Consider the following 10803-nt stretch of genomic DNA (forward strand, 5'->3'; position numbering starts at 1 on the left):
AACACCCAGGGTCAGGACAATACATGCATGCACACAAATACACAGCTTTGTCTTCACCCTATTTGATCTTGGCAAATTTAATGACCGAGCCTGCCTCGGTTTTCTTATCTGTGCAATAATATTAAGAGTTCATGAGTTACTGTAATGGAAAGTGCCTGGCACATAGTAAAAGCACAATGCAGTGTAGCTACTCTCTTCCCTGGGCTAGGGGTGCTCTTCCCTAGACCTCCCATTGTTAGGGTACAGTAAAGCTTCCTGTTCATCTTACTTGGATGGGTGGGGAGGCAGGTCTACAGGGGTAACAAAAGTTCTGGGAGGTTAAGGGAACAGGGAAAGGGATGCCAATAAGAAAGTTAGTGTTGGGACTGGGAAGACAGCATAGTGATGGGCAAGTGGTAGTTCTGGGCAGAAATGGTTTGGAGAGAAGATGCCTAGGAAAGGGCAGAGACAGGAGGGGAGGAGGTGGCGGGGACACCCAGGACTGAGGAAATAAACAAGGGGAGTGCCACCACAGGGGTGGAGGGTAATGCTGCTGGGAATCAACCCCCTCAGACTTTCCACTGCGAAGTGAAACTGTGAGCCCTGGGGTGTGAGGGGGGTGTAGGGGGAGGTTAACGGGGAGGGGAAGTGGGGAAGGTGTAGGAAAGGCTGAAGGACAGGGGCGAGGGCCCTGGGAGCCACAGACCTACCTCCCAGCTCAAGACAGCCGCTTTGCCTGCACTCTGCTCTCTGCCACTACTCTGTCCCGTTCCCTGGGATCCCCACTCCCCCACTCCCCCTCCATCTGCCTGTTCCAGCCAGCTCTCCTCTGGATTCCAGCCTCTGGTTCTTGGTCTCTCCCTCTTTCCCCAGGCCTTGTCCTTGTCCCTCTTCCTCCACATTCTTTCTCCACCTTCCTCTTTGCAGAACCTCTCTTTTGTCCATCCATTCATCCATCCGCCTCCCTTTCTGACTTCCCTTTGGAGAGTTCAGCGTGGCCCAGGCCCGAGGGGAGATGTGGGAGGCTTGCTTCCTGATCTTGCTCCTGCAACAGCAGTGGGTGACTCCAGGTAAGGTGGGGAGGACTCTCTGGGAGGGCTGACATCCAGACCCACAGGAGGGGCTCAGCAGGGGTCTCTCAATGACCACACAGAAGCCAGGGTCCTTAGCTCGGGTGGACTCTGCTAAAGTCTTGCTTGGGGCAGCCCTTCAGTCCCCAAGGCCTCTTCAGTCTCCTGCTCAGCAGGCAAGGGCAGAAACCCAAGGTCTTCCTCCACCTCAGGAACCTGAGGCTCCTTGTTTGCTCCTAAGTCTCTTGGCTCATGGCCCCTCCCCTTGGCCTCTCTTTTCCTCCCCAGTGGAGGTTCCAGGGTCTGGGGCAGAGGTCCCGGTGGTTTGGGCCCAGGAGGGGGCTCCTGCCCAGCTCCCCTGCAGCCTCACAATCCCCCTCCAGGATCTCAGCCTTCTGCGAACAGGAGGGGTCACTTGGCACCATCTACCAGACAGGTAGGCACCCTGAATTTGGGTTACAGAACCCCCAAATCCAGCAGTAATGGCATCCAGACTCAACAACCAAGGCCCAGGCCAACCCCATCACCTCATCTGAGCTATCAGTCCCTCTGAAACCAGTGGCTCAGCGCCCCCCTTCCTCCGCAGACTGGTCCCCTCACACCTGCGGCCTATAGTGAATGGATGGTTGCTGGCCCAACCGAAGGGGGGACACGGAGGGGCTGGTTGGTGGTCAAAAGACCTTCCTTTTGGGTGGGTTTCATCCTTAGGGTGAAACCCTATCTGCCCCAGGGCTTCCTTCCCCTGGAATTTCACAAGCCCATCTCTCCCACGCAGTGACCCGCTGGCTCTCGCCCCCAGCCTCTCTCCAGCCCCCGGCCCCAGACCCGTGGCGCGTGCCCCGCGGGGGTCGGGGCCGCACCGCTACGTGGTGCTGAGGCTGACTCCGGGGGGCCTGCGCCTCGGGAGGCCGCCGCTGCAGCCCCGCGTGCAGCTGGAAGAGCGCGGCCTCCAGCGCGGGGACTTCTCGCTGTGGCTGCGCCCGGCCCGACTCGCGGACGCCGGCGAGTACAGCGCCGCGGTGCAGCTCCGGGACCGCGCTCTCGCCTGCCGCCTCCGTCTGCGCGTGGGCCAGGCCTCGAGTACGTGGGGAGGGGACGCGGGAGCGGGGCTGGGAGCAGGGCGCCCGCCCGGAGGCAGGAAGGGCTGGGGCCGAGCCTGTGCTTCTAAGGATGCGCCCTAGGCCTTGCCACAGAGCTCCCAGAAGGGTGGTGGAAGCGGGTGGAAAGCCCAAAGGCAAGTGGAAGGTACCCCCAAAGAAGAGCGTGTGGGGGAGGAGGACCCTATGGAGAGATTGTATCATCCCTCAAGCTCCCCTTCCCCCGCCCACAGTGGGAGCGTCAGGGTGGAGGAGGGGAGGCACGTCTGGGAGGGAGAGAGTGCGGGGCTACAGTGACTCATTTCAGACTTCTGCAGCTCTTGGGGTGGGCTTAGTGGGGATCCTCAGACAAGGCCTGGAGAAAGGGGCAGGTAGACCAAGCCAAGTAAACTGGAGGCAGGAGGCAGGGAAGTAGGCAAGAGACTCCTGGGCATCAGTTTTAAGTACCACCAGGTGCCAGGCACTGTGCTACGGGGGATCAGGAGGAGGGCACGGGGGAGAAGACAGGCATCTACACCACGGTGCCTGTTCCTAGGAGCTGCCAGCCTCTTTGGCCTGCTGTGCTGGGGAAGTGTTTCTGGTTGGGCTGATCAAGCCTTCTCTCTCCTTGCCTAGTGATTGCCAGCCCCCCAGGGTCTCTCAGGACCTCCGACTGGCTCATCTTGAACTGCTCCTTCAGCCGCCCTGATCTCCCAGCCTCCGTGCACTGGTTCCGGGGCAGAGTCCCTGTCCAGGAGTCCCCCCATCACCACTTAGCCGGAAGCTTCCTCTTCCTGCCCCAAGTCAGCCCCTCTGATTCTGGGCCATGGGGCTGCATCCTCACCTACAGAGATGGCTTCAATGTCTCCATCACGTACAACCTCACTGTTCTGGGTAACTCCTCCAGTCTGCCTTTACTCTTGACACAACCCCTTCCTGCCCTCCTGTCACCTCCCCACGACTTAAGGGTCCTCAAACCAGGTCTTCAGCAGCTAACACCACCTTTGCTTGTTCTAGGCCTCCGTGCCTGATCCCTTTCTCCCCTCCTGTTGCAGCCTTTCAGCTGCCTTCTCGTCTTCTAGTTTTCCCCTGGCCATCTAGCCCAGCTTGCCAGGCTTTGGTCTTCTGCTGGCCCAGCCCACATCCTGGGTTTCTGAGCATCCTCAGTTCATCCATCTTATTCTGTTCCTTTGCACTCTTCAGAGCCAGGCCACCCCTGTCACTCTTCTGCTTCTCAAGTTCCAGTGCTCCAGCCCCTCTGTACCTTTCTCTCTATCTCAGCTTTGACTGTGGGTTCTCTTCTCTCTCCAGGTCTGGAACCCCCAGTCCCTCTGACTGTATATGCTGGAGCAGGTTCCACGGTGGAGCTACCCTGCCGCCTACCTCCTGGTGTGGGGACCCAGTCTCCCCTTACTGCCAAGTGGTCCCTTCCTGGGGGAGGCCCTGACCTCCTGGTGGCTGGAGACAATGGCAACTTTGTCCTTCAGCTAGAGTCTGTGAGCCAGGCCCAGGCAGGGACCTACACCTGCCACATCCATCTGCAGGGGCATCAGCTCATTGCCACTGTCACTTTGGCAGTCATCACAGGTCAGCCCCAGGTGGGAAAGGAGTAGCTCCCATACCAGGGGAGCTGGGACAGGGGGCGAAGGCTGGTTGCACAAAGACTGGGCAAATGCACCTCATGATGCCAGGCCACTAGGCCCAATGACAAAGGCATACCTGTGGCCTCTTCTTCTCACCCCCATATAAGGAAGTGAAACTGAAAACCTCCCCTGAGTCACTAGGTGAACATTCCACTCTCTTTTCTAAGGGACTCCCCTTTTCTGAGCTGGTGGGGAGGGTTTGAGAAATGAAAAGGAGAGGTGGCAAAAGTTTGAATGGTTCAAAAGAAGTAGAATATGTTTCTAGAATCCTTGTCCACTTTGGGGCCAGAGTTTGGGTTAAAGTTGCAGAAAGTGGCCTGAATTTGGGAGGAGTTAATGAATCAGCCCCTTGGTCAGGGGTCAGCAAATCTTTACTGAGCAAGGGCTTTTCAAGACAGTATAAAACAAATATACACACAAAAAAACCCCCAAACTCAGAAAGTACCTGTTGATTGATTGGTAGCTATCAGCCACTACAACTTGGCTGTGTGTGCAGTACTTACCTGTGGCCACGAACTAGTAGCACCGCGTATAGGTGCTTAATAATGGATACTGGTTGAATGAATAAAGGGATATGCTAATAAACAATACATCTCCTGAGGGCCAGTGTTAACTTTCCACCTGCTCCCTCTGACTTACCTCTAGCTGACTTAGTCTTTCTGTCAGTTGCTCCACTCTATCCCACTTACTCTGAAACCCGGCCTTTTCCCTCCCCTACATCCTGTCAGTTGCCCACCAGACTTTTCTGTCCAAGGTCTTCTCGAGGGTCAACTGACTTGTGTTAGTTTTTCACACTATCTGCATGATAACTCAATGGGAAAGATATTGTTACCTCTGTTTACAAAGTATATTGGGGGCCAGGGCACCTGACTGATATTGGAGTTCCGAGCATTTGAATAGAAAGTAATGTAAAAGAATCTAAATAGTATTTGTTATGTGAGCCTTCCAGGCCAGTTTGAGTTTGAACAGGACCCTGAAGGCAGTAGGGAGCCTGCAGAGTTTTTGAGCAGAGCTTTGTCTCGGGGAGATCAATTTGGCCATGACCCTGATTCCCCTCCCCTCAGCCTCACCCAGTCAGAGCCCAATGAGAGCAGGGTCATTGAGACTTGGGAGTTGAACCTATGGTTTCAAGTTAGGGAGTTCAGGCCCCAAAAGATCTCTTCCCTCTAATTTTTTAGTGACCTCCAAATCGTTTGGTTTACCTGGCAACCTGAGAAAACTGCTTTGTGAGGTGACTCCATCATCTGGACAGGAGCACTTTGTGTGGAGCTCTCTGGACAAGCGGTCTTCGAGGAGTTCCCCAGGACCCTGGCTGGAGATGCAGGAGGCCAGACTCCTTTCCCAACCCTGGCAGTGCCAGCTGTACCAGGGGGAAAGGCTTCTGGGAACAGCAGTATACCTCACTGAGCTGCCTGGCACAGGTTGGTCAGAGACCCCACAACACCGCAGCCCAAGTCCAGACCAATCACATCACTCCTGCTTCCAGACCCCCTCCTTGCCCCCTCCCAGCTCTTTCCTTTCCAACCAGAGATCTGACCTCCAGCTCTTGTCTACACCTGACCCAATTCTGCTACTAATTAGCTGAATGATCCTGGACAAGTCCCTTAATCTCTCTGGGACTCACTGTTGGCATTTGTAAACTGGAGGGTGTGGTAAGATGGTCTTTCAGCAGTGACCCTAGGCCTAATCCTCCACTTTCTCCACAGGTGCCCGACGCTCTGGGAGAGCCCCAGGTGCCCTGAAAATAGGTCATCTCCCTATCTTTCTCATCCTTGGCGTCCTCTTTCTGTTCCTTTCGGTGGCTGGAGCCTTTGGCTTTCACCTTTGGAGAAGACAGGTGAGCCTGGCACACCCCCAGCTTGCCACCAGCTTGCTCTCTGCCCAGATCTTGGGATGCCCATTCCTTGGTGAAGATGACCAAGGTCAACTCCTGAACTTGCATTCAGAGCCCCTTTTTCATAAGCATCTGCCCTCCAGGGACCCTTTGTGCCAGAAGGACCCAAGGGAGGCTTGAAGGGGCTGAGAAGAGGCCTGGACCAGCTGGGGAGGGCAGGGCCTGGAAAGGAATAAAAGGACTCAATATCCTTCCTGTCCCTTCACCCTTCTGCTCCTCCTACCCTTCGTGTCTTCCTGAAGTGGCGACCCAGAAGATTCTCGGCCTTAGAGCATGGGAGTCACCCACCTCAGGCTCAGAGCAAGATAGGGGAGCTGGTGCAAGAACTGGAACCGGAGCCGGATCCTGAAGTGGAGCCCGAGCCGGAGCTGGAGCCAGAGCAGCCCTGAACTGGAGCTGAGGCAGCCGGTGTGTCTCCACAGCTCAGTCCAAATAAACTCCCTGTCAGCAGCAAGCCCGAGTCCGGCTTTTTCTTGTCCAGAGAAGGTTCTTGTTTCTCCCCAGCCTCCGCAGGCTCCCTTCTCTGGCCTCCAGGCTTCCGACCTACTTTGCCAGCCAGGCGTTTTTCTCCCCTCTCTGTTCCTGGCCTCTGGGTGCTTCTTCCTTGGTCTCTCTCTTGCTCTCTCTCCTGGGAAGGCATTTTTCTGAAGCTGCCGAAAGCCTTCACCCCTTACCTCCACAGCCTCTCCTCTGTCTTCCCACTCAGATCACGCTGGCTGCCCTGGCCTCTGGCCCACCCCAACCGCGCGTGTGCGCGTGCACACACACCACACACACACACACACACACACACACACACACACACACACACACACACACACACACACACACACACACACACACACACACACACACACGAGCCCTGCCATACCCAGGCCTCCACGAGATAGGTCCTGCAGCCTCTCTGGGCAGCCAGCTGAGTCCTGCCCGTCTCCATCCCACCCTGACGTTCCTCAACTCCTAGTGACCTGTCTGGTCCCAGACATGAGAACACACTGCCACCCAGTGGTCACTGTGTGTCACACACCACCGAGGTCACCAAGCCGTCTGGGGCAGGCCTGCGAGTAACTGCAGAACAGGAGGCAGGCACCCAGCCTTGAGTGCAGGCACCGCCTTTGTGGGGTGCGCTCTTATGGTCTCACACCTGCTCTGGATACCCTCCAGGAGAGGGACTAAACAATATCTGCTTCAGGACACAGAGCCCTGGCCCTGCAAAGGTTATGGTTCCAGTCTGACAAAAAGGAGGACTATGCACAAAGGCCCTGTGTGGGGAGAACACCATAACAGCTGGCTGTTGCCAGAGCTTTGGGAGAAGCTCTGGCAGTCAGGAGACCCAGCTTCTGAATCTAGCTGTGCTGACATGACCAGCACTAACCTCCCTGAGCCTCGGTTTCCTCACTGTTAAGTGGGATTATGATAATTACCCACCAAAACGAGTTGTGACTATCAGATGATTAAAGGACTTTGGAAACTGTGTGCTCCATGCGTGTGATGCATTTGTCTATCCAGCTGTGCAGGAGGAAGCAGGCCTGCCCTGGTCATGACAATAGTGGCATAGAGGACCACAGGCCTGCAGCCCCCTTGCCCTGGCAGTATGTGCAGGCCCCAGGCAGCTCGATCAGGGAACTGTAACCTGGAAATAAAGTGTTGGAAGAGAGTGGGAGGGAGCCTGCAGGAGCCACATGGTGGCATATACACTTGCTGTGGCCAATGCCATACTGGTGTCCCCTTGAGCCTGTACACCATGTGCACAGTGACACAAAGACACAAACCATGAGGTTGAAGACCTGTCCCTATGGAGACACAATGGCCAGAGACTGGGAACAGAAGGACACCTTTGATCTGTGCAGAGCCTTAGGGGGAGGGGCACCCTCTGAAGCCTGAATAAAGAGCCATTTAAGGCAATGTGAGGTTTTGAGCCTTCGGATGATGGCAGCCCTTGCGCTGTCGCAGGTAGAGAGGCAGTGGCACAGAAAGAGGCTGTAGTGCTTATCAGAGACCCCATGCTGTAAGGCAAAGTCCTGAGGTTCCCGTGAGAAGCCTCCAAAGCATCATTCCCACCCTTTGCTGTGGGCTGGGGACCCCTGGGAGAAGACTCCCCAGCTCTGCCTCATGACCCTGCTCTCCACAATGAAAGCCCCACGTTTTAATGGAGCAGCGGTTTCCTGGAAAGTTCTGTGGGTGGCAAAGTTCCTTTCTACTGGGTAATAACATCCTATGCCCTCTGGGTTTATGAGAGTAGTCACTGAGGGTTCCCTGGTATCTGTTCAGGGACTTCCCCGAACTCCTGCACAAGCAGATGGGAGGGACAGAGGCCGAATGAAGAGATACCTTCTTCCTCCACCCACTATGAAAGAGAAGAGAAAAGGGTGGAAGGAAGAGGGAGCATGAAGATCAGGCCTATGGTGTTCCTTTTATTAATTCACCCCCTTCTCTCTGGGCCTGCTTCTCAAGGGTGACACAGTCCTACTCCTGCCCCTAAAGCCCCACTCTCCAGCCAGCAGGATAACCTCAGGTCCTTTTCAGGATAACCTCTTAGGGCCTTCCAGGGAGCTAGGCTAATTCCTCTTGCATGTCCAAGTTTAACTGCAAACCAGCGTCCTGCTGGGATCCTGGAGGGGAAGGGGATGGAGGACGCAGGGAGCTCAGAGACCTTCAGTAGGGCTTGGGGGTGACATTCATCTTAGGTCCTTGTTAAGAAGGAAGGAAGGTATATTAGTTACTTACTGCCACATAATAAGTCACCCTAAAACTTGGTAATTTAAAACAATAAACATTATCTCACAGGGGAAGGAATCCAGGAGCAGCTCAGCTGAGTTTCTGGTGCAGGGTCTCCAGCGAGGTCACTGCCAGGATGTGGGCCAGGGCCGGAGTCGTCTGAAGGAATGGCTGAGCTGGAGCATCTGCTTCCAGAAAGGCTCCCTCAGCTGGCTGCAGGCCAGAGGTTTTAGTTCCTCACTACAAAGCCTCTTCCTAGGGCCGCTGGTGACTTAGCAATTGGCTTTCCCCAGAGGGAAAGGGTGGCTAGACGAAGGCTATTAGAATCCAATCTGGAGAGTGACATACCATGACTTCTGCCCTATTCTACTGGTAACAGAGACCAAGGCTGATACAGTTTGGGACGGGACAACATAAGGGTTTGAATTGAAGGAGGGAGAAACCTCTGGGGGCCATCTCAGAGGCCCGCTATTACAGGGGGAACAGCTCCTGAGAGACAGAGATAGTCCAAGAGCACAGAAGGGGCATCTCAGAGCACCTCCACTGCCAGCCCTGCCATGGACCTGGCAGTCTCCTCCATCACCCACTTCAGAAGTGCTGGGAGCCAAATGAGAGCCAGGGCCTTGTCAAGTCACCTATGTTAGGCTAGAGGCCATTATGTGCTCATTCAGACCTGTGGTCACATTTGTCAGTGTGTCCCCACCCCTGACCTGTTCTTCTCATAGCCGTGGGGCCAGAAGGGCCCAGAAAGTTTCTTGCCCCATCTCTCCCACCAGGCAGAGGTATTAGGGTTCAAGCCTGCACCCCTCCACTAGCCCTCCTACAGGGAGGTGAGCAAGGGGCGTAGGTGTCCTGGCAGGGCTGCCCCAAGGTGGAGCTCACCCTTTGAAGGAATGGGGTCGTGGTGGGGATGGCCTCCATCTGTCCCACTTGTGGCTGACAGTTTCTCCAAGGGGCTGCAGGTGCCAGCTGGCTGAGGCCAGGCTGGGCTCTGAAATTTGCCTGCTGAAACCTCCCATGTGGCACAGGAGGCCCCGGAACCACCTTCTCAGAGTTGCAGAAAGTGGTCATGGAGCGAGGGAGAATGTGGCTGGGGTTGGGGGACTGGCAAGAGGCAGGTCAGCGCTCTAGGACTGCTTCCCAGAGAACAGCCTGTGTGACCCTTCCCCCACCTCCGGTACCTCCAGCCCTGCCCCCACCCCCTTTGCAGAGTGTGTCTGCACAGCTGCAGACGTTGCTGGTAAGAAGGCCACCACAGACTGCACCTGGGGCTTCTAACTTCCCTGCTCCACCGGATGCCCTTACTGCTTCCCAAACAGCCTGGCCTCCTAAATTGCTCTGTTGGCTGCCCAGGATGCTGGCCACCTTCTGCTTCCCATCTTTTTCCCTCTCCTTGGCCTCCTCCTCTCTTCCAGCCTGGAGATAGAAAACATGCAGCAAAAATAGCTGTCAGGAACCAGGAAACTTCTAGAAATCCTCATGCTCCCTGCTTACTATCATATGATGGGGCATTACCTTAACATCAGTTTCTTCTTGTGTAGAATAAGGATAATAGCATCTACCAAAAAGGTCTGGCATGTGCTAATGTATATGAAAGTGCTTTGAAAACAGAAAATCACTCTATAGATCATGGCGGTGCTAAGCCTCAGAAGCCCCAGGTGAAGATGTCAGCCCCATTACCCCCTCAGTCACCATGAGAGAGGCCTCTTGTTCATCAACCTGGCCTTGCTTGATGCAGAGGACTGGCAGTGTGGGAGGGAGACCACCCTGTGATAGATCCAAGCAGGTAAGTTCAAATCCCAGTTCCTCCAGTTACAGCTACTAGCTCTGTGACCACTGGCAATTTTCTTAAACCCTTTGAGCTTCAGTTTCTTCATCTGTGTGGTTTGGAGAGTAATATTTATGTCCTATCATTGTTGGGAGGACTAAATAAAATACACAACCACATATATAAAGCATACAGCAGTCCTAAATGTTCAAAATGAACATTCACTTCTCTTTCCTTTTTGTTTGGAAGCCCCAGAGGAGAACCAGGTTCTCGGGGCCTGCTGGGTCCTGGGAACCCAGTTTCACAGTAGTTGCAGGTCACAGACCTGAGAGTGGGATGGCATCACAGAGTTCATCTGGTCCATTGGTTGCAAACCATTGGGCCCTAAGCTAGATCCAGTCCGCAGAATGCTTTGTTTGGTTTATCCAGTGTTAGAGCAAAATAAACAATTAGTTGCCAACATTAAAATTAGGAGATATTAAATATATGTCTGCTCTTCCACCTTCTCTTGAAATTTTGACAGAACTGAGTTAACTTATGGATACAACCCCTACTGTAGGCCCATCTGGAGCTGTGTGGTTAGTGGCTGCCCTCATTATATGAGGCAGGTACCCCCTAGTTTACCTCAGTCCCCACCCCTCCTTATTGTTTACAG

General features: G+C 54.7%; 1 protein-coding gene across 1 annotated transcript; it reads left to right on the forward strand.

The window, feature by feature from the left end:
- The first annotated feature begins 603 nt into the window (after positions 1-603).
- LAG3 (lymphocyte activating 3) lies at positions 604-6116 on the forward strand. The gene is made up of 8 exons (XM_036910010.2): positions 604-1049; positions 1338-1485; positions 1825-2129; positions 2762-3019; positions 3437-3712; positions 4947-5189; positions 5475-5605; positions 5905-6116. The coding sequence occupies exons 1-8, from the start codon at positions 995-997 to the stop codon at positions 6049-6051; spliced, it is 1563 nt and encodes a 520-aa protein (XP_036765905.2). The 5' UTR covers positions 604-994; the 3' UTR covers positions 6052-6116.
- Positions 6117-10803: the final 4687 nt, after the last annotated feature.

The sequence above is a fragment of the Manis pentadactyla genome, chromosome 14 (assembly GCF_030020395.1).
Source record: "Manis pentadactyla isolate mManPen7 chromosome 14, mManPen7.hap1, whole genome shotgun sequence".
NCBI classification, from domain to species: domain Eukaryota; kingdom Metazoa; phylum Chordata; class Mammalia; order Pholidota; family Manidae; genus Manis; species Manis pentadactyla.